Genomic DNA, 20,273 nt, shown 5'->3' with positions numbered 1-20,273 from the left:
CTTGGTATCATTCCGATAAGACACAGCGTGATTTATACCATTTACAAACAAGGCAGGGTGAAAACTTCGCAGCTCAAAAGAATTGACAAGGGTTATGCATGGAGCAACTAGCAACAGTTAAACATGTGCGAAGCCTCGCATAGAATAGATGTAAAAACATGAAGTGTGCGACAGCGAGGATTTACCGCGCCGCATGAAACCAACAATTTCAGTTCTTGCGAACTTCAGTAGCCTTAACATACATCGCAATGCGCTCGTGCAGTCGTGCTGCCTAGCTAGCGCAACGCGGTAATGAAGTTGAAAACAATATAAGCGGCAAACAGCATTCCGAACTTTAACGAAATGCCTTTAAACATCATGCTGCACTGCAGACGAACTTCGTTCCACAAGCGTCTAAATATGATCTAGTGGGAAACAAAACACCGACGAGACAAAGGAAAGGATGGGAACAAGAAATTTCCCTTCGAATTGACGATCCATTTTTGCTGCCGTTGCCCCCGCTGATGAGGCTTTGCCGGGAATGATTAGAATCGTATCGCTGGCACGTTTTCACCGGTATTTGAGCCCCTCCCCCACCCTGCAACAGTTCTCCTTCGACATTCCCTGAAGCTTTGGCCACCCCACACGTGCGAATGGTGCTGCCTATCTTGCTCTGAAAACGTGAATTAGACAGAGAAGCACGATCAACGACACAACTACGGCGTGCGCCAGGCTCCTCTCCCGCGTGTACTGCGCAAGGCCGCCACCAGTGGCGCGTCCGTCGGCGTGCACGGCGCGTATGTGGCACCCAGAGACAAGTACGTTTTCAGGCACAATCAATGCACTATATGGCACAGAAAAACAAGCGCATTTGCAGGCAGAATCCATGCACTATATGGCACACAGAAACAGGCGCGTTTTAAGGCGAAATCGATGCACTATATGGCATACAGACACAGGGCGTTTCCATGTGAAATAGAGGTACTATATGGCAAGCAGAAACAAGCGCGTTTGCAGGCAGAATCAACGCACTAGAAACAGGCGCGCTTTCTGGCGAAATCGACGCAATATCTGGCCTACACAAGCAAGTACGTGTTGAGGCAGAATGAATGCACATTCTGGCACACAGCAACAAGCGCGGTTTCAGGTAGAATCAACGCAATATATGGCACACAGACACAAGCGCCTTTACAGGAACAATCGCTGCACTATATCGCACAAAGAAACAGGCGCGTTTTCAGGCAGGCTCAGTGTACTATATGGCACATAGAAACTGGTGCATTCCCAGGCGAAATCGACGCACTATATGGCACACTTAGACAAGCGCGTTTTCAGGCAGAATCGACGCAATATATGGCACACAGAAGCAAGCGCGTTTGCAGGAACAATCGGCGCACTTTATGGCATACTTAAACAGGCGAGTTTTCAGGCAGAATTGACGCAATATATGGCACGCAGAAACAAGTGCGTTTGCAGGAACAATCGGCGCACTATATGGCGCCCAGAAACAGGCGCGTTTTCAGGCGAAATCGACGCAGTATATGGCAAGCAGAAACAAGCGCGTTTTCAGGCAGAATCGATGCCCTATATGGCGCACAAAAAAACAGGTGCGTTTTCCGGTAGAATCAACGGAATATATGGCACACAGAAACAGGCCCGTTTGCAGGAACAATCGGCACACTATATGGCAAGCAGAAACAGGTGCGTTTTCAGGCAGAATCGATGCGCTGTATAGCACACAGAAACAGGTGCATTTGCAGGAACAATCGGCACACTATATGGCAAGCAGAAACAGGCGCGCTTTCAGGCTAAATTGACGCACTATATTACACACGGAAACAGGCGCGTTTTCAGGCAGCATCAATGCACTGTATGGCACAGAGAAACAGGTGCGTTTTCAGGCAGAATTAAGGCCCTATACGGCACACCGAAACAAGCCCGTTTTCAGGCAGAATCAACGCACTATATGGCACTCAGATACAAGCTTACGGAGTTCAGTGCAGCTTACTCTGTAGCGCGTCTCGAAACCACTAAAATGTTGTTACACAGTTGTATATCTTTGGCATATGCAGACACAAAGTGCAACGCAAAATTATTTATACAGCTTGTCCCACAGAAATTGCGGCATAACTTCTTTTTTATGAAAGGCACTCCAGGCGCGAGTTGAACGAAATGCATAATGTTGGCACTGGCTTAGAGTTGCTGAGGCTATTTTTTATTTTCCCCTTAACTAACGCATTAGTTGTGTTTAAATAATCAACTTTTGAAGTATTGGCTGCAGACCCCAAGCGTCAAACGCAAAGTTGTAGAGCACATTGAGAAATCTCTCAATGAATTCTTTCCAACACGATATATCTCACGTGGTCCTTTTTTCTGCGTTCCAAGGAAAGCCCACGAAATATGAAGAAATACTACGTGATGTGGATACTGCGCACTCCGGTTGTGCTGCTCTCAAGCGTGCGACGGATGAACAAGGTCGGCTGCTACTAGACTGGCCCGCGACAAGGCCTTATGTCTGGTGTAGGTATCCGGGCATGCGGCTTTTATCGCATCGGCGCAAATGCGCTCTGCTGGCCGAGCGGTGCCGAAGCGATAAACCGTCTGAGACGAAAGAGAACGAGAACACGGCTTTATTTTTTTATGCTTGAAATGGGAAAGAGCTGGTGGCCTGCCGATGGAGTGTAATGGGGTTGCGTGGGGAGGCGGCGTTAGGGCTGGAATGATTTTCCAGTGACCTTCCATCAAAAAAGCGCTCTTTGATTACAATGCGTGTTCGAAGAGGTCACCATCTGCTGCAATGCACATCTGGCATCTCATAGGCACATTTTCCGATGCGTTCTTGATCATGGTATCATGACTGGAGTTGTAGACTTCTCTTATTTTTTTCTTCTAGGTTCTCTGATGTTGTGGTTGCTGTCCGGTTTACTTGATCCTTGACGTAGCCCGAGAGAAAGGAATGGTAGGGAGCTAAATCTGGCGACCATGCCCGCCAAGCAATGGGCCCATGTCGTCCAATACACTGCTGCGGGAATACTTCATGTAGCCATTTGCAAACCATGCTGCTGTCGTGCGCGGGAGCACCATCATGCTGATGCCAAATATCCTTGATCCTAGCCAATGGAACTTCGCAAAGAAAATCCTCAAGCGACCCATCAAGGATTTCATTGACGTATCTTTCGCCTGTGAGCGTGTTATCAAAAAACACGGGGCCAATGATAGTGCCACCGTAATTTCTACACCGCAAATAACCGACCACGGATTTGGTGATGCGTCTTCAAAACTCAGTGAGGGTTTTCGTTGCTCCTATAGTGAGCGTTGCACTTGGGCATTACGTGAGATGGTAGCTTCATCAGTACACAATATTTTGTTGACAAAGCCTGAGTCCTCTTCCGCCTTGATTAAAATCCAATTTGCAAATTTCTTTCGTGCTTCGAAATCGCGGGGCTCTAACATCTGGTGCGGCTGCACGTGGTACAGATGAAGTTGCCTCTTCTTAAGTAATCTCCACACTGAAGACTTTGACACTCCCGCTGCAGCACTCACACTACGAACACTTGCACGTGGGTCTGAAGAAAACTTTGACAGAATATCTGTCTCCACGTCCTGGCCCAGGATTGAAGATTTATGTCGCTTCTACGTAAAACTCCCAGTGTGTCTCAGCGTTTCATATGCACGCACAATCGTCATTGAGCTCGGACGCGTACCTGGATGTCAGCGCTGAAATAGCTAAACTGCGCGCCTTCTATGTCCACTTGACGCACCTGGAGCCAAAACCATATCCGCTCTTTCCTCATTGCAGTAAGCCATATCTGCTGCTCAACGTTTTTCACAGCCAAATAGCGATGCTGTGGAGAACACGCAGGGTACGGGTGCCTGAGGAGCCCTGGATATGTTGGGTTTCGCTGGGATTGGTTCAAACAAGGTACATAAGGCATGACCTATATCCGGTAAACTGGAACAGCCTACGGGCGCACTTTCTCAGGGACTGAAGCACCGGTGATGGTGCACCAGTGTGAAGCCAGACGCGGCCACCGGATACTGCGACCGCGAAGCGATGCGCGCATGCGGGGTGCGAGATCAAAAAAGAACGTCTGGTAGACAGTAAGCGTGGGAAGGAGAGCAGACGGGGCCAGTGCGAAACGAGTCACCGTCAGAAGACATGCGTAATCTTCCTTGAATATAGCGAAGGTTTTTTTTTTTTTTACTATTAGTTCGATTTGCCCCCTTGTGCTTTATGCGCTGTTATTCCAGCCCAATAGGCTTAACGTTGTAGCATCATCATTCAAGTCGAAAACTACTACAAGGTCACTTCAGTATTAAGGCAAAAATCTAGCAGCTGTCATCGCCTCCGATCGTTCCCACGCGCTCCGCCCTTTACTTCTTTGAAGCGGAATCGGAATTATGCTTTTGTTTTTGTTTTTTGTCTTTTTCGTGGCCTTACACGCTTTATCGCTTCGGCAACGCTCGGCCAGCAACATGCATTTGCACTGTCATGCTATAACAGCCGCGTGCCTAGATACCTGCACCAGGCATAACGCCCTGTCACGGGCCAGTCTCGCCGCAGCCTGCCTTGTTCATCCAGCGCATGCATGAGAGCAGCACAATAACGGTGCGCAAACGCCCCGTCACGTTGTATTCTTTCATATTTCTCGGGCTTTCTTTGGAACGCGAAAAAAAAATGCCACGTGAGATATATCGTCTAGGAAGCAATTTATTGTGAGGTTTCTCAAGGTGCTCTACAGCTTTGCCTATCACACTTGGCGTCTGCAGCCAATACTTAAAAATTTGAATAATTGAACGTAACTAAACCGTAGTTAGGGGAAAATAAGAAAGAGCCTGAGTAACTCTAGGGCAGTGCCAACATTATGCATTCGGTTCAACCCACGTCCGGCGTGTCTTTAATTTTGAAACTTTCACTCAATTTATGTGGAACAACCTGTAGATATACAGGGCCCTGCATATTTTGCTTAGCTTGTTCGAAAAAGGATTTTGGACTTAGCGCCGCATCCCTCTGATAGAAATTTTGCAGAACGGCAGCATTTTGTAGTCCACGTCATTCGGTGTAACAGTTGCCACACTTAATTGGCTGGATTTTAAAAAGAAAGTGCAAATTTGCCTTCGCTTGTGCGGATGCGAGCTGCTGCCGCGACTGCGCAAGCATGATCTTTTGTCGCCCCCTTTGACAGCTGCAGAAAGCAGCGTTTCAGGGAGGGCTGCTGCGTGTTTCACGAGCGGGAAACACGCGGCAACTCTCCGAGACGGACTGTTTTCTGTAGCTTCAAGCACTTGCTCTAGAAAGCATCCCTCCCTCCCCCTCCCCTCCAGAAGGCACTACCAAAACTGCAAGATGGCGGTGACATGTTCCAAAAATTCAAAACAATTAATTATTACTCTCAATCTATTGCTTCAATGTACAGAAAAATATCAAGGATGTTTGAGAGAAGTCTCCGAGGATTCTGCTTATGAAACTTGTTTCTCTATTCTACAAACTTTCTTTTCAGAACTTCGCGATATATCAGGTGAAGAATTCATGTTATACGTATATACGCTCACCCGGCAATCTAAAAGAAACCAGCAGCGCCTGTTAGATTGACGGATCGCGGAACTTCGGAGGCACACTAGTCGTTATTGTTGTTGCTTTTTTTTCGTTCCATGGCGTCCTTCAACGCTGTTTTCTTTGGCGTTTATGTTTACCCACATTGTTTTATGGTATAAGCATAGTATATCGAGCGTTGTTATGTCATTTTTATGCGTTGGCATAATCACAAGATGTAGTCTGGTAAAGGGCAGAAGCAAAGCGGGAGACCGGTTGCCAGAGATCGAAAGAATGCACTTTCATCAGCTTCAATTTCACACCCATAGACTGTTTCAAAAAAGTGAAATCGTGAAGTGTACAACGCGTAGTTTGGTTAGTGCAAGGAGCTTGTTTGCGGAGAAATGGCTGATAGCTATGTTAGTGAAACATTGCTCTTCATGACGCGCATCTCTAATAACAACATATGGCTTCATTGGTGTTTGCGTTTCCTTTATAACCGCAAAACATATAATGATTACCGGTGTGAGCGCGAGAATACTTAACGAACGAAGGACCATTGTTTTCTGCGCAGTAGCACCCAAGTTATATTTGTTGCATTTTGCAGCATCAGACATTCTTCCTTTCGGCCTTAGCAACATTTACACATTGACGCAAGCTACGGACTCCTGCGTGGCAATGGCCGTTGGTAAAACTACAGACGGTGAGTATGTTGCAGTTGCCTCAATTTAACCGAGCTGGTGCCGTGTGCACGTGGTGCTGGCAGTAGCATGTGAAAGTGTCAACAAAAGAAAAATTGTGGCTCTCACACAGTGTGGGAATGAATGTTGTGCGACGTGTTTCGCGAGTTGCTGGCTGTATAACCAGGTTTGGGGCTGCGTAAAATGAACCAGCTAGAAGGCTCAACGCGTCCGTCCAAAATGGCCAATTGTGTGTGCGTGACACGAGCATGTGGGTCACGACGACAAAACGACAGCTAACAACGATGGTATGACGCCAGAGTCGATAAGAAGAGCGCAAAGATAATGGCTGGATGACAGCGGCAGGACTCCGGCGGCGATGCCATGATGTCGACGGCGGCATCGATATCAAGACGCCTGCTTGGTATGCCGGTACTACTTCGGTGGCTACTTCTCGTCAGCACGTCGTGATGCCACTTGCGCAGCTGCGCTTACCTTTAAAAACAAATTGCCCCTTGGTGACAGGCTTCAAACGCCAATTACCTCAGAGCGATACTTGGCGCGAGAAAAGTGTGCATGCATTTCGTGGTCTATTTTGGAGCACCCCTCTGTTACGCTGGAGGAGCCTGGTTCAAGCAATATCAGACAATTAGTTCTTTTTTTTGTTTTATTACGAAACATTTCTTGCCTCTTAAGGCCGATCCACACGACGGACCAAATTGCTCTTTTGGACCGCGGTCCGCGCATCACGTGATAGGACGTCACCAGTTCGTGCGTACCATCGTTGGCCCGCGCAAGACCGCGGCCCTCGTGGTCCAACAAATCACCGAGGCTTTTCCCGCTTCAGTTTTGGCGGCGGACCGCACGCAAACCGCAGCGATTTTGGCGTAGCCAACGAATGTTGTCCGGCAACAGAGTGTCTTCAGCCAAATCCAATCTAGTTTTCAGCTCAGCAACAGCCAGTCAAGGCAGTCGTTTCATGTCCGCCGTTCCGCCTACACGTGCGTGCAGCAGATATATTTTTTAATCACCGTGTCCTCTTGGAGTGACGAGGAGGTTCTTTATTTTGTATCCCTCGTTGAGCAGTTCCCGGTTGTGTGGGACTCGAGCCGGCATGATAACAATGATAACACTCTGGCAGAGAGTGTAGCTGGTTGGTCTGCTCTGCCGTCTGCTATGGCGGTCCGCCGTGTGGATGTGCTCTGCGCCGGACCGGACCGCGGCGGGCCGTGACGTCGCGTCACGTGACCGAGCGGCCCGCGGACTTGGTCCGTCGTGTGGATCGGCCTTTACCAGGCACACTGCGGTAGTTAGGCCTCCCATCTCGATCCGTTCGGCGTCTCTTCAATCGAAAAATACAAGTATGATAGTGGTGGTTTCTTTCTTCAAAACAGCTTTAAGACCATTTTCAGGATTCTCATGTCATTCACATGTGTTATTTCTTCAAATGCTACACAGTCATCGGCAAACAAATGACTATGTGAAGAAAGGCAGGGTGGCAATTCATCATATCGAATATGAAAAATTATAGGAGCAAGTAAGAAATCAAAGCGGTCCTGCAGGCCATCAAGACGACGTCGGCTCCGGGCCCAGACAAAGTGACCAACAGGATGCTCCGGAACCTGCACTACCAGGCAACGAGCCGCTTGACAGACTACATCAACGAGTGCTGGCGGAATGGCGGGATACCCGATGAATAGAAGAGGTCCGACATGATCCTCATCCCCAAACCGGGTAAATCTTTAGAAATAGAGACCATGCCGCCGATCTCCCTCACTTCCTGCGTTGGTAAAGTGATGGAGCACACCTGCCTGAGTAGAGTTAATGGCTACTTGGAGTCAAATGACATGTACCACATTAACACAATTGGCTTCAGAAGAGGGCTCTCTACCCAAAATGTCATGGCGCAACTCAAGGACCAAGTCATAAACACCACGTGGCGGGGCTTGAGGGCAATACTTGAACTTGATCTAAAGAAGGCCTTCGACAGGGTCAAGCACGCGGCCATCCTCGACAGAATCGCGTAACTCGGCCTGGGCGAACCAACGTATAGTTATATCCGAAATTTCCTTACGGGACGAACAGCCAGAATCAGACTGGACGAGGAGGAGAGTGTCCAGGTGGACATGGGCAGCGTTGGCACACCGCAAGGGTCCGTCTTGTCACCGATGCTCTTCAACCTCAGCATGATCGGGCTGGAGTGAATAGAAGGCAGTAATAACACAGTTTATGCAGACATTACAATTTGGCGCACGAAGGACGCAAGCGAGGGCGATATGGAGAACAGACTTCAAGGGGCAGTGGAGGCTATCAAAAATCACCTGGAGGGCACCGGACTAGAATTCTCACCGGAGAAATGGGAACTGCAGCTCTAACGCCCCAGGAGGCTAGGCAAACCGCCCAGAGGCGTAGCGGAACTACACAAAAGGTGAATCAGATTAACCACAAGAAAAGGCACGGAGATACCCATGATCCAAAAGATCACAGTCCTGGGTCTCTGGATCGAAGCCAGAGGAACAAACGAGGAAACTATAACGCGCCTGGAAAAGAAAGTCACCGCGACCGTTCGGCTAATACAGAGGGTCTCCAACAACGAAAGGAGCATTAAAGAAAGAAACATCGTACGGCTCGTCCAGGCTTTCGCGATCAGCCATGTCGCGTACGTGGCGGCATTCATCCACCGGAACAAGGCTGAGAAAGACAAGATCGACGCGCTCATTAGAAAAGCGCACAGAACGGCACTAAGTCTCCCCTAATACACAACAAACGAAAGGTTACTACAAGTCGGGGTAAATAACACGCCGGAGGAAATCGCGAAAGCACAGAGGATAGCGCAACCCGGAAGTCTCTCCGGAACCAAGGCGGATAGAGAAATCATGGAAAAGATCGGCATAAACTAACACGGAATGAACGGTGCCAGGACGCAGATTCACCCGGATATTCGAGCCGCAATAAACACGGAAAATATCCCGAAGAACATGCACCCCGTGCACAATCTCGAGAGAAGAAAATGCCTCACAAAAACGATTCTCAAGAACCACGGCGCGTGGCAGGGGGTGCTCTTCGTAGACGCCGCCCGGTACCCCCGAAACCGGGACGGCAATGGTGGTGTCGGCGGGGACGAGGGTACTTCCCTCTTCGCAATGGTGGTCGTAGGCACGAAAGGAAAGACCGTGACTGCGGGCTCCGTAAGGACCAGATCGTCGGACGCAGCGGAAGAAATGGCAGTCGCATTGGCTGTAATCAATGGTCGGTAACAAGACAGAACAATAATCAGCGACTTCAAGACGGTCATTAGGAACTTCACAAAGGGCTGGGCCTCCACCGAGGCGGCCAAAATCCTGAAGCGCAGAGCAGAAGACTTCAAGTACAGCAAAATCACACCCGAATACCTCAAACGGATCCTAGCACATATGGGAGACGTAACCACGAATGTTCCCCCAATCTCAACTGAGAAGGCCCATCGAGCCGCGCAAGAACTAACCCACCGCGGCTCGCACAGTGACGGCCCAACACCCCGCAACCCCCGGGAAAGGGGGGAGGACTGAGGCGGAGGCCATAGAGAACACGGATAAGGCGACGACGACGAAGTAGTGATACAAGACAACAGGGACAGACTGGTCACGTACCACGACATACTGATACACTATACGAAACAAAGATAAGCATCGCAACCCCACGAACAACACGACAGGTCTCAAGAAACAGATTGGAGAAGGTTGCAAACCAGAACGTTCAGAAAGCGAGCACATTTAAACAGAGCAAACTCAAGACAATACCCAGACGCGAGCTGCAAGCTCTGCAAGCACGAACACGCAGACATGGCACACATATTATGAGAATGTACAGAGGTCAGTCCTCTACAATATATGTAGAGGACAACATTGAACCCGACCTTCACGAGAAGCGATGGCTAAGCGCTCTGACTAGCTCGGAACTACTCGACCAACTATGGACAATCCAGCGGGCCCGGGCAGCGGTGGAAAGGGTTTGCCTCACCGCACATAATGCCCGGGTGGTCTGAGCCCGGGCTGGCAACCAGGCAGGCCCTTTTTTCAATAAAGTCTTTTTTTCCGTCGGTATAGAAGTACAAAGCGTTGCGGGAATATCACGGCAGTCATGGAGTCCGTAAAGAAAACGTACTCTAACTGCTAAATAAATGAAACCAGCAGAAAACTTAGACGATTGCTTCAACTCGGAACTCACTGCGACCACACCATTCATTTACGGTGGAGACGTGTATTTCTTCGCTTGCACCTCAAATAATTCCGCTCACTAAATTCGAGGGGACGACTAACCAGACAATGGAGCGAGGTTAACTAATCACGTCATAAGTGAAAGTAAGTATATCAGATGAAGCATGTCAAATGATATACCCACGAAAGACGGAAGCATCTATTTGATGTCTAAAACATATCTTGAACGGATAATTCAAAAGTATAGTAGCTGTCTTGATCAAGACATTTTGTAGCCATGGACGTCTAGAAGTACTTCGGTAAGCCCTGCCAATATTACGCTATAAGTTGGCTAACGGACACCTTGACAAGAACAACTGGATATTTTTATTAGATATTCCCTCAAATTTTGTGGCAGCGGTTACAGTAGCACGACGTGCGCCCACGTTTACAATTTATTCTATATGAGGCACGCACATCAGACAAAAGTTTATATTGTCGGATAGAGTGATGCACTGGTCCCTTTTCAAGGTGTCAACCACGGGAATGGTGTAGTACAGCTTGAATGGTCGACTAGTGCATTTTGATTATACCAATCAACTGAACACCGCCTGTCACAATTATTTTGTAAATAAAACAAGATCTGTATTGCATGCCGATGTCATGCCAACGTGCTCCCGTTTACTGAAACAAGAATGTGACCTCTGCATGAAACATGTCACTGTTGACAAAACTTTGCCCTGCTGAGTCTCCCTGCAAACGGAAATAGTTTCTAGCGGGGATTGATTTTGTCAGTTACGCTGTGGTTCAGGCAGAAATGACATCCTGGTTTCAATTGCAGGTGGCAATATAGCTTGACACAAGTATACGACACAAAATTATGTACTACAATTATTTCTTCAGGATTAAAGGATGCTTCACATCCGGAAAAACATTCTGCTCACAACTCTACGCAGCAACACATATTTTTCTGATGTCTATGCCTCACTTCAAAGCAAATTGTAACTTAATTTGTAAGTGGCCCTCGTAAAGTATCGTCAATTACTTGCCTAGCATCACGGAGAAACAATGGCCAGTCTCCGCAATGAATTCTTTGCATATTCCATGTTACCGGGAGTGAAATGTAAAAATTGTATGCTGGTATTTTTACACACACTTTACAATGTGCTTTTTATGCAGTGCAGTGCAGGAAACATGACTGTAAGCTAAAATAAGCAGGACAGCCACTTCTCGCCATGTGGCATAGTCACACTTTATTACCTAATAAATTAGAAGAGGTGCAGAACGTGTAATTAGCAAGGGTGACAAATAGAAGCAAAGGTTGTCATGCATGGATCTCGAATACGATTGCGACCGAAGCAAGAGCAGGCCAGCCTTCATAGGAGAACACTGGCTGCCCACAAATGCTTACTGTCACAGGCCACGCGTGAAGGTTCTTGTAGACAAAGGCAAGCAAAATGTGCACAGAAGAGAGATAAAATGCGAGGAAGGAAATCAGAATGTGCGGATTTCGAACTTCAGTTAGGAATACTTGCCAAACAGGAACTTTGGCTCACACTAGAATTAATTTAAGCACTTCTTTCCCTGTTTAAAATTACTAGTATATTTCCTGGCACACAGTTATCAAAATGCAGACAGAGTAAGACATGTAAGACATGCAAGACATGCAAGAATTAAGACAGAGTGAGCCTTCAACACAATACATTGTGTTTCGCTACTAAAAAGGCACTTATCAACTTGTCAAACAAGTCTGAGAATCTCCCTGCAAAATGTAATCAGTTGAAAACAGTTATTTGTGTACTATCTTGATTAAAATGTTTTATGTTTTATATTGTTAAACCAAAAGAAAGTTTGGCATATTGCACTATCTAGTTACTGCCTTTTTTCAAACTTAAACGTGACATAGTGTACAGTCAGCAGGTAACATGCAAAGGACTGCTGATAAAGTAGTATTACAAAGTAATGCTCTGGGACTGGGTCAATCACTTTTATTGATACATTTTCATGCGACCCTAATTGGCTTAGGGAATTACTTCACATCAATAACGCATTGCATTGGATGATACGTAATACAAAATTAAAGTATCTCATGATGTGATCAAACGGGAACATTGCCCCTGTCTTGGATGTGTTACCATGCTGGTTGCGCCAGAAAGTGCAAAGTGGTTTGTAGAGGTACGAAATTCATCAGTGCGTCTATAGCCTCAGGTAATTCTCAGCATCTGCACTAACTAGCAATCGAGAAAACGCTACACACAGAAAGATTTATTAGCGTACTTTGAAGGATTGCCCACCTAGTGCAAGGTCAAACGTGGCAGCCTAATCAGAGAGCCAATGCAAATGGGTTACTAAATTCTAGTTACAGCTCTAATGATACTATCTATCTAGATAAAAAAAAACACCACAAGTAAAATTAGACTGGTGACAAAATCTTGCAAAACACCTCAGCAACCTGATATAACCTTCAACATGACGCCCGGTCTACACGCACATATAAGAACGCAATCTCTATCGCAGACGCAAGTGCCTCCACACATCATTGTGCGATCCCCTCACAGTTAGGTCAAAAACCAGCCTGCAAACGCTACCTGGTGCGGTTCATTCGGCAGGCGCAAGGCAAATGCCAATGGAAGCCTCGGCCCATGTTTTATCAAACGTAGCAGCAAAGCATAGGCTCTGCAGCACACGCAAACATATGAAATTACATTCCTTGTTTATGCTGTACAGTAAATTCATGTAAAGAAACTATATCACACACAAAACATTTCATAATGCACATCTCATCACACTGCTTTGAATATATTTGTGCGCTAAGGAAGCAAGGTGCAACGTAGACTGTTTTTTGGAAAGATTGGATGCGCTTTGTAGACGATCACAAAGGAAGAAGACAGGACAGGCGCACACTGTTGTAGCAAATTTTTACTTATGTATGGAGTACAGGTAAATGACAACATAACAGAGTTAATTTGTCAGTTCTCACATGGCATTGACTACCTACAGTTATGAGGTTTTGTAAAGGTTAGGGAAACTAAGTAGTACTAGAAGTCAACTGTGTACACTGCAGGCGCTGAGAAACTGGGAATAATAGTTGCAACTTATAAGGGATGGTGCAAAGGAATTCCCGTTTATAAGAAAGCAACTAACTATTTTACCGCGAAGGTCTCCCTGGTCTTAACACTTATACAAAGCACGGTGAGGACCACAGAGGGTACCGTACATGGCTTACACTTATCCTAAGGATGATCGAGGTCCCATCATCCAACTAGAGCCAAGAGTCAAGCAGGATGTCCAACAATCTCTACACTGAAAAGAACAAAATAAGGAAGCATCAAGTCAGTTCAAAGACAGATTTGCAATTACAAATGAGCTGTGCCACAGTCATCAATTAATAAATGAGAAGCAATCGTGATTGCCCTCCTAGATGGAGCATACAAGTTTCGCAGCTTATTCGGAACAAAGCACCAGTGCAATTTTTACATCAGCAGCCGACTGAATTTGGCATTATATAAACCGAGTAAGCACTGCAGTTATATTTTTGTTTTGCTACAAAGTGCGAACGCTGCAATCTGTATAGCCACAGACACGCACACACACACACGCAAAGCTGCAACCCATGAAAAAACAAAAGGACACAACATCGGGCGAGTTCATGTCTTGTTCACCATTACGGCCAACGCATCCTCTTCGAATGGACTCCCTTCGGTTGATTCCTGCTGCGTAAATCATAAAGACTAAAGAGTAGAACCCTCGTATAAAAATAAAGATGACGAACACGGGCAGGGAGAAGAGCCCAACCATCAAGTGTCGCGGTTAACACATGAAAAAAATCGATCATTGCTGACAAAAAACCAAGTCTAAAGTATTTCACTCACCGCAATAACTGATATTCGAACATGCGACGTATACAGACGCCTCGAGAACAACGAAGGCGACGAACACAGATCCCGTCATTGTGGTAGTGAGCTGTCAGCAAAAACACATGGTACAGCAGATGTCACGAAGCGCTTCATGCAAAACACACAGCAAACAGCGCCAGCACAGTTGAATGACGCCAGTTAATATCCAGTATATGTACAGGACAGCTGAAAACCACACACAACTATCATTAAGTACTTAACCGAACCCGTGACCGAGAATTCAACGCGGGCGCCCGCGGCCGTTTTTTTTTTTTTTTTTTAAATAAAACAAGGGAGCTGGGCAGGCCATGTAGGTGTATTGCAGATAACGGGTTGTCGATTAAAGTTACAGGATAGGTTTCAAGAGAATGGAAGCGCAGTAAAGGAAGGCAGTAAATCAGATGGCATGATGAAAACGGGAAATTCGCCAGCTGTGGAGACATGGGACAGATGGCGACAGCTGTCGCAAGACAGAGGCAATTGGAGATCGCTGGGACAGGCCTTCCTCCTGCAGTTTGCATAAATAGGCTGATGATGATAATGAGGCCGTAAGTATTTTGAATGAGATTGCCATTATTCGCCTACTTCAGGCTATCTATCCATCTAGCCTCTTACGCCGACACACTGGCCCAATTTGTCTAGCAGTTTGGGCCACTATGTATGTGCTTGCGATCGTAACGCTGTCGTGGTCGTTGCATCGTCATCATTACAACTTCGTCATCCGATTCTTGTCATACCGTCGCCCACACGCCATCGTTGCCATACAGGCTTCGTGACAGGTTTAAGGCGCTGTTGTCACCCTACACTCATTGTAATTCCATTGTTCAGATATGATGACGATGACGATTTATTGGCATCCCCTTTGAAACGGGGCGCTGACAAATAGTCACCTAGCCTGCTTGAGTTAATCTGGTATGCTATACATGCTTTACATTCTAACAATTTTGTATAGATATCCCTAACCTTTTTTTCACTTCATCGAAACTTATCCACTTACCTAGGATACCGTTGTCATGCTATCGCCCTCTTGGTGTTTAGTCATGCATTCGTCCTCATGCGGTTGTGATGCCGTTGCAGACGTTCTAATTTCGCCAACCGACTCTCATCATGCCGTCGTCGTCGCACCCTCGTCACCTGGCGTCGTCTTCATACCGCCTTGATGGTTCTATCGGGATCATGTGGTCGTCATTTAATCGTGATTAAGCCACCGTTTTCATGTCATCGTCGTCATTGTGTCATCGTCAGACAGTTGCCATCATGCATCTGTTGTCATACCGTCGTCGTCGTGCTGCCATGTTTGTGTCATCGTCGTCACTCTAGCTTTGTCATCCAACTGTCTTCATGCCGTCCTCGTCACAGCATGATTCTCATACAGGCTTCGTGTTACACTCATCAACTCATTGTCCTCATACCATTATCATGCATCCGTTGTCGTACCGTCATCGTCACGCCACCGTCATCACGGGCGCTTCGAAATAGAGTCGTCGTCATCCCTTTGTCCTCATGCCATTTTCATGCAATCGTGTCATGGCGTCGTCATCATGCAGTCGTCCTCATGCATTCGTTGTCATGCCGTAATTGTGATGCCGTTGAGATCGTTGCATGGTCGACATAATAATTTCGACATCTATTTCCTACCTTGCCGTTTTCGTTACGCCATAGCCGTGATAGAATCATCATCATACAATTGTCTTCATGCCATTGTCGTCATGCATTCCTCGTCATACCGTCGCCGTCATGCCGTCGCGCTCGTTCTGTCGTTGTCATTCTAGCTTCGACATCCGACTCGCGTCGTGCCGCCATTGTGACGCCGTTGTAGTCCCAGTAATTGTCATACTGTTGTCGTCATGTCAGCATGATCATCATGCTGTCTTTTCACCATCGTCATCACTAAAGTAAGGCCATCCCATTGTCTTCAAACCACCTTCGTCCATCCAGCAACTTCAGTGCTTTATCATTGTTTCTTAATAGCGCTTTCGTCATTCAAGGGCGCTATTCTGGACATTCCGCCATTTTCTTCGGTGCGTGACATAGGCGCGACGCAAACAAAATGGCGCTGGTGGCCCAGTTTTGTTTACGTAACGTGACGCCATCTTGACGTTCCGCCTAAGAAACTGAAATGAAGGCACACAATGTAGCGTTATCAGTAAAGCAAAACAGTTTTCCTCCGCAGTAAAAATAAAGCAGCTATCTCAAAGCATATGATTATTCGGTCGAAAACGCTTCTCGCTTCCGTCGTCTGCTGCGTACAAGCCATCGTCTGCTTCAATAACTAGGATGCGTGTCCCCGGAAAATGGAATGAGTCATCGCACGTTGGCGCCAACGCGCTTGTTTCCTTGCTTGAGACAACATACGCGACCTACCAGTGGTGATGCGCGCACGTTCTAGGCCACGTTATCGCTATCTCATGAAACGCAAGTGACTCAGCCCGACTCGGCTGGCTGAGAAACAGCCGAATATCACCGATAGCGTTGCGCGCGCCAGAGATATCCACTAGAGCGACGCAAGCGCCGGCGCTGCCATCTCTTGCTCATTTCGCTGGTTACTCGCAGCGAGGGAAGAAACTTCAAGGCGGCGCCTTGCGTGCATTTCTTTTTATAAGTTAGAAAGAGGCCGTTGTCATAACTTTTGATTGTGCGAAAAGGCATTAATCTTGATTACAATACAAATGCAGCAATGAAAAGTGGACAATATTTCCGAAAGTTTGCTATGTTCAACCAATATTATTTCGTATAAACGCTTCTTTTAAAAAATGGTGGCCCCAAACACAAATGCCAACACCACCCGAGAGCGATGCAAATACTATGAGCACGTGTTATGAACAAAAGATTTTCGTGGTGCCAAACGACGGGGAAAATGTGGCGATACGCATTCCTCTCGGCTGCCATTGCATATGGCTGCTCATTAGCATAATTCGCGCGGCTCGTCGCAGCAAAAATTATGGCGGAAAATCTCAGCAATGGCGGCCCAGCGCAACGTCACGCATCGTCAAAATGACGTTTACGAAACAGCCCTTCCTGTGATGCTCCTCATGAGATATTCCTTCAGCCAATCAGCAAGCAGGCATGGCGCATGTCTTGGATCGCCACCACATATTCGCGCAATTGCAGATGCATTGCACTGGCTTCTGCACGCTACCGCTCACATTCTTTTTGAAGCGCTATCATCTAAATATATCTGCCAAGGACCAAAAAAATGTATTAGTCCATAAAATTTGCAGCTCACGTCACGTTTCGTCATCTTGATGCAAACGCATAATGACATTTCGCAAAACTTCCGTTTCCCGGCACAAATTTTAAGGCACGTGAGCTCTCCACAGCCAATCAGAGAGTAAACATGGCGGATAATGGCGGCCGTGCAGCCGCCATGCGTGTCGAGAATAGCACCCCAATTCTCACAATGCTGCCGTTGGTATGCCATCGTCTTCATTGCGTCGTCTTCCGACCGACACTATTACGCACCATCGTCGTCATGCCGTCGTGGTCGTAACATCGTCGTCATTTCACCTGCATCTTCCGTTTGTCGTCATACAGTTGTCGTACAATCGTCGTCGTCACGCGGTCGTCGTTATATCATCGCCATCATACAAGAATCTTCATCCGATTGTCGTCAGGCTGTCTTCTTTCCATCGACGTCATTCTATTGTTAGGACTGTGTATGCGTCATACAGTCGTCGTCATCCTACCATTCTCATAGGCAACCTTGGTAATCGAGTACCATAGCAAAACGGGACAATAGCTGAATATCTCGCACATAACCAAAGCAACAGAAGTCTCAGAATGGCCATTACAGATGCTAAATGAACCTGATTTCGAAAATACGGTGCGTTATTATATAGCTCGAATTCTAATTGCACTACCGTTGACAATCATCCTTAGATAAGTTCTGTCGTAATCTTTATATTACGTATCTATCTGGCCTCTTACGCCGATCGAGTTCCCCAAGTTGTCTACAAACTTGGGCCACTACGTATGCGCTCATGGTCCTGATGCCGTCATGGTCGTTCCATCATCCTCATTCCAGCTTTGACATATGACTCACGTCCTGCCGACGTCGTCACGTCTTCTACGCCGACACAGTGGGCCAAGTTGTGCAATAGCTGTGACCATTGGTTATGGGCTTATTTCGTTGATGCCATTGTGGTCATTGCAACATTGTTATTCGAGCTTCTCAATCACCACTCGCCATGCCATCGTCGTCACACAGGCTTCGTGATATAGTCGTCGTTACGTCATTGCCATCATAGACTTGTCATCCGATTGTCTTTATACCGTTGTCAAGTCATCGCCGTCATGCGCTAGTCGCAGTACCATGGTCGTGATACCTTCGCTGTCGTTCTATCCTAGTCATTCGAACTTTGTCATCCGATTTTCGACATGCCTTCGTCGTCATGCCGTTTTCGTCACGCTATCGTTTTATTAGTGTCATCACTTCAGTGGTGCCATCACATTGTCGTCTTGCCGCCGTCGTCATACTGTCTTTGTCATTCCACCGACATCAATCTTTCTTCGTCCTTCTATCATAATTATGCTGTAGTCATTCAATCGTGATTATGCCACCGTTGTCAGGCCATCGTCGTGATTACGTCGTGTTCAGACAATCGCTGTGATACATCTGTTGTGATACCATCATCGCTATGGTATCTTCGTCGCGCCATCGTCGTCACCTGGTTTCTATCATACCGTCGTCGGCATACCATCGACGTCCTGCCGCCGTCTCATCCAGCTGTCTTCATATTGTCCTCGTCATGCTGTCATCGTTATACCAAGGTCAACATTTGAAAGAATGGTCGTCGTATTGTCATCATGCCGCTATCGTCATACCACCTTTGTCGTTCCATCGACATCATTCTGTCTTTTTTTTCCATGGTCGTCATTGCGTCGAAGTCATATAGTCGTTGTCATAACGCCTTTGTCGTTATATCAACGCCGTTCCTCCTTTGTCATTCCATAGTCATTAGTTCGTTGGCGTCATACAGCCGTCGTCAAGCCGCCATGCTTTAGCGTTACTGTGATAAGCGAGTGCCATAGCAACATGGGAGGATACCGGATTAGGCCACATATAACCAAAGCAGTGGAAGTCTCAGAATCACAACTTCCGATGTTAAACAAACTTGACTTCAGAAATATGGTGCGTCGCTACATTGCTCGAATTGCAAATTGGATTACCATCAACATTCATTGTGAAATAGGTTCTGCGGTAACTTTATTTATTACGCAGAATAAACATTCGCTTACCGGCCCCGACTGGGTTGGTGAAAATGACAATTATTTACGTGGGTACTTTGGGACTTCGTTTGGACTTGCAGCTTGAGCACTGTAACGGCCCTGATGGCGACGGCTTTCTTGTTTCTTCGCCCTATGACGATGATGAAGCAGAGTTTAAAACAATAAGCTTGAGTACAACAACGGTCGCCTTGACCTCACCTAAATGAAAGGATGGACATAGAAAATTCAAGTTTGGAACGCTGGTGAAAGAGAACTTGGAACGCTGGTAAAAGAGAACAAAGAAGGGAGCTTGTTCGGCCAAGTGGAAGGGAAGAAAACAGGAATATTCATTCGGAATAACTATGTTTGGATAAACAGAATAGTACACTTTGGCGCAGTTACCGCTTGGAACCATGTGGGTGTCATTCACCATCGCCCGACATGAAGATGGCCGTGTGCTGGTGAGCAACTAGCAGGATGATGAAGACAATACCGTCCGGTTACCTGAAAAGATCAGCACACCGGAATTGTTAGCCTTATTAGCCGATAAAGCCATTCAGTACTTCAGAAACTGGAATGTATTGACTCAGTCAGAATCATTATGCGTGTGACTAACTTCCAGCACTGTATTCACAGTTCTAGTAGCCGAACCGTGGCTAAAAATGAAACTGAAGCAGCCGGCCTTCTCATAAAGCACTGCGTGCAAAATCAGCAAAAGCAAGCCCAGTGACATTAAGTGCTTCTGGCTTTGTTGTCATCAGCGCTTAGATCAATAAAGTCCAAGAACTTGTCAAGCCTGATC

At 46.8% G+C, this 20,273-nt stretch overlaps 1 protein-coding gene across 1 annotated transcript in view; it reads left to right on the top strand.

Annotated features, from left to right (window-relative positions):
- The window catches only part of LOC140219238 (uncharacterized), a 301,899-nt gene that overhangs the window by 262,114 nt on the left and 19,512 nt on the right, over positions 1-20,273 (top strand). Inside the window, exon 8 of the mRNA XM_072289047.1 lies at positions 6,120-6,215. Within this exon, the coding sequence (XP_072145148.1) occupies positions 6,120-6,215 (96 nt within the window). The remainder of the gene's footprint in view (positions 1-6,119; positions 6,216-20,273) is intronic.

The sequence above is a fragment of the Dermacentor andersoni genome, chromosome 7, assembly GCF_023375885.2.
Source record: "Dermacentor andersoni chromosome 7, qqDerAnde1_hic_scaffold, whole genome shotgun sequence".
In the NCBI taxonomy this organism is placed as follows: Eukaryota; Metazoa; Arthropoda; class Arachnida; order Ixodida; family Ixodidae; genus Dermacentor; species Dermacentor andersoni.
This window is presented reverse-complemented; position numbering and strand designations above follow the sequence as displayed.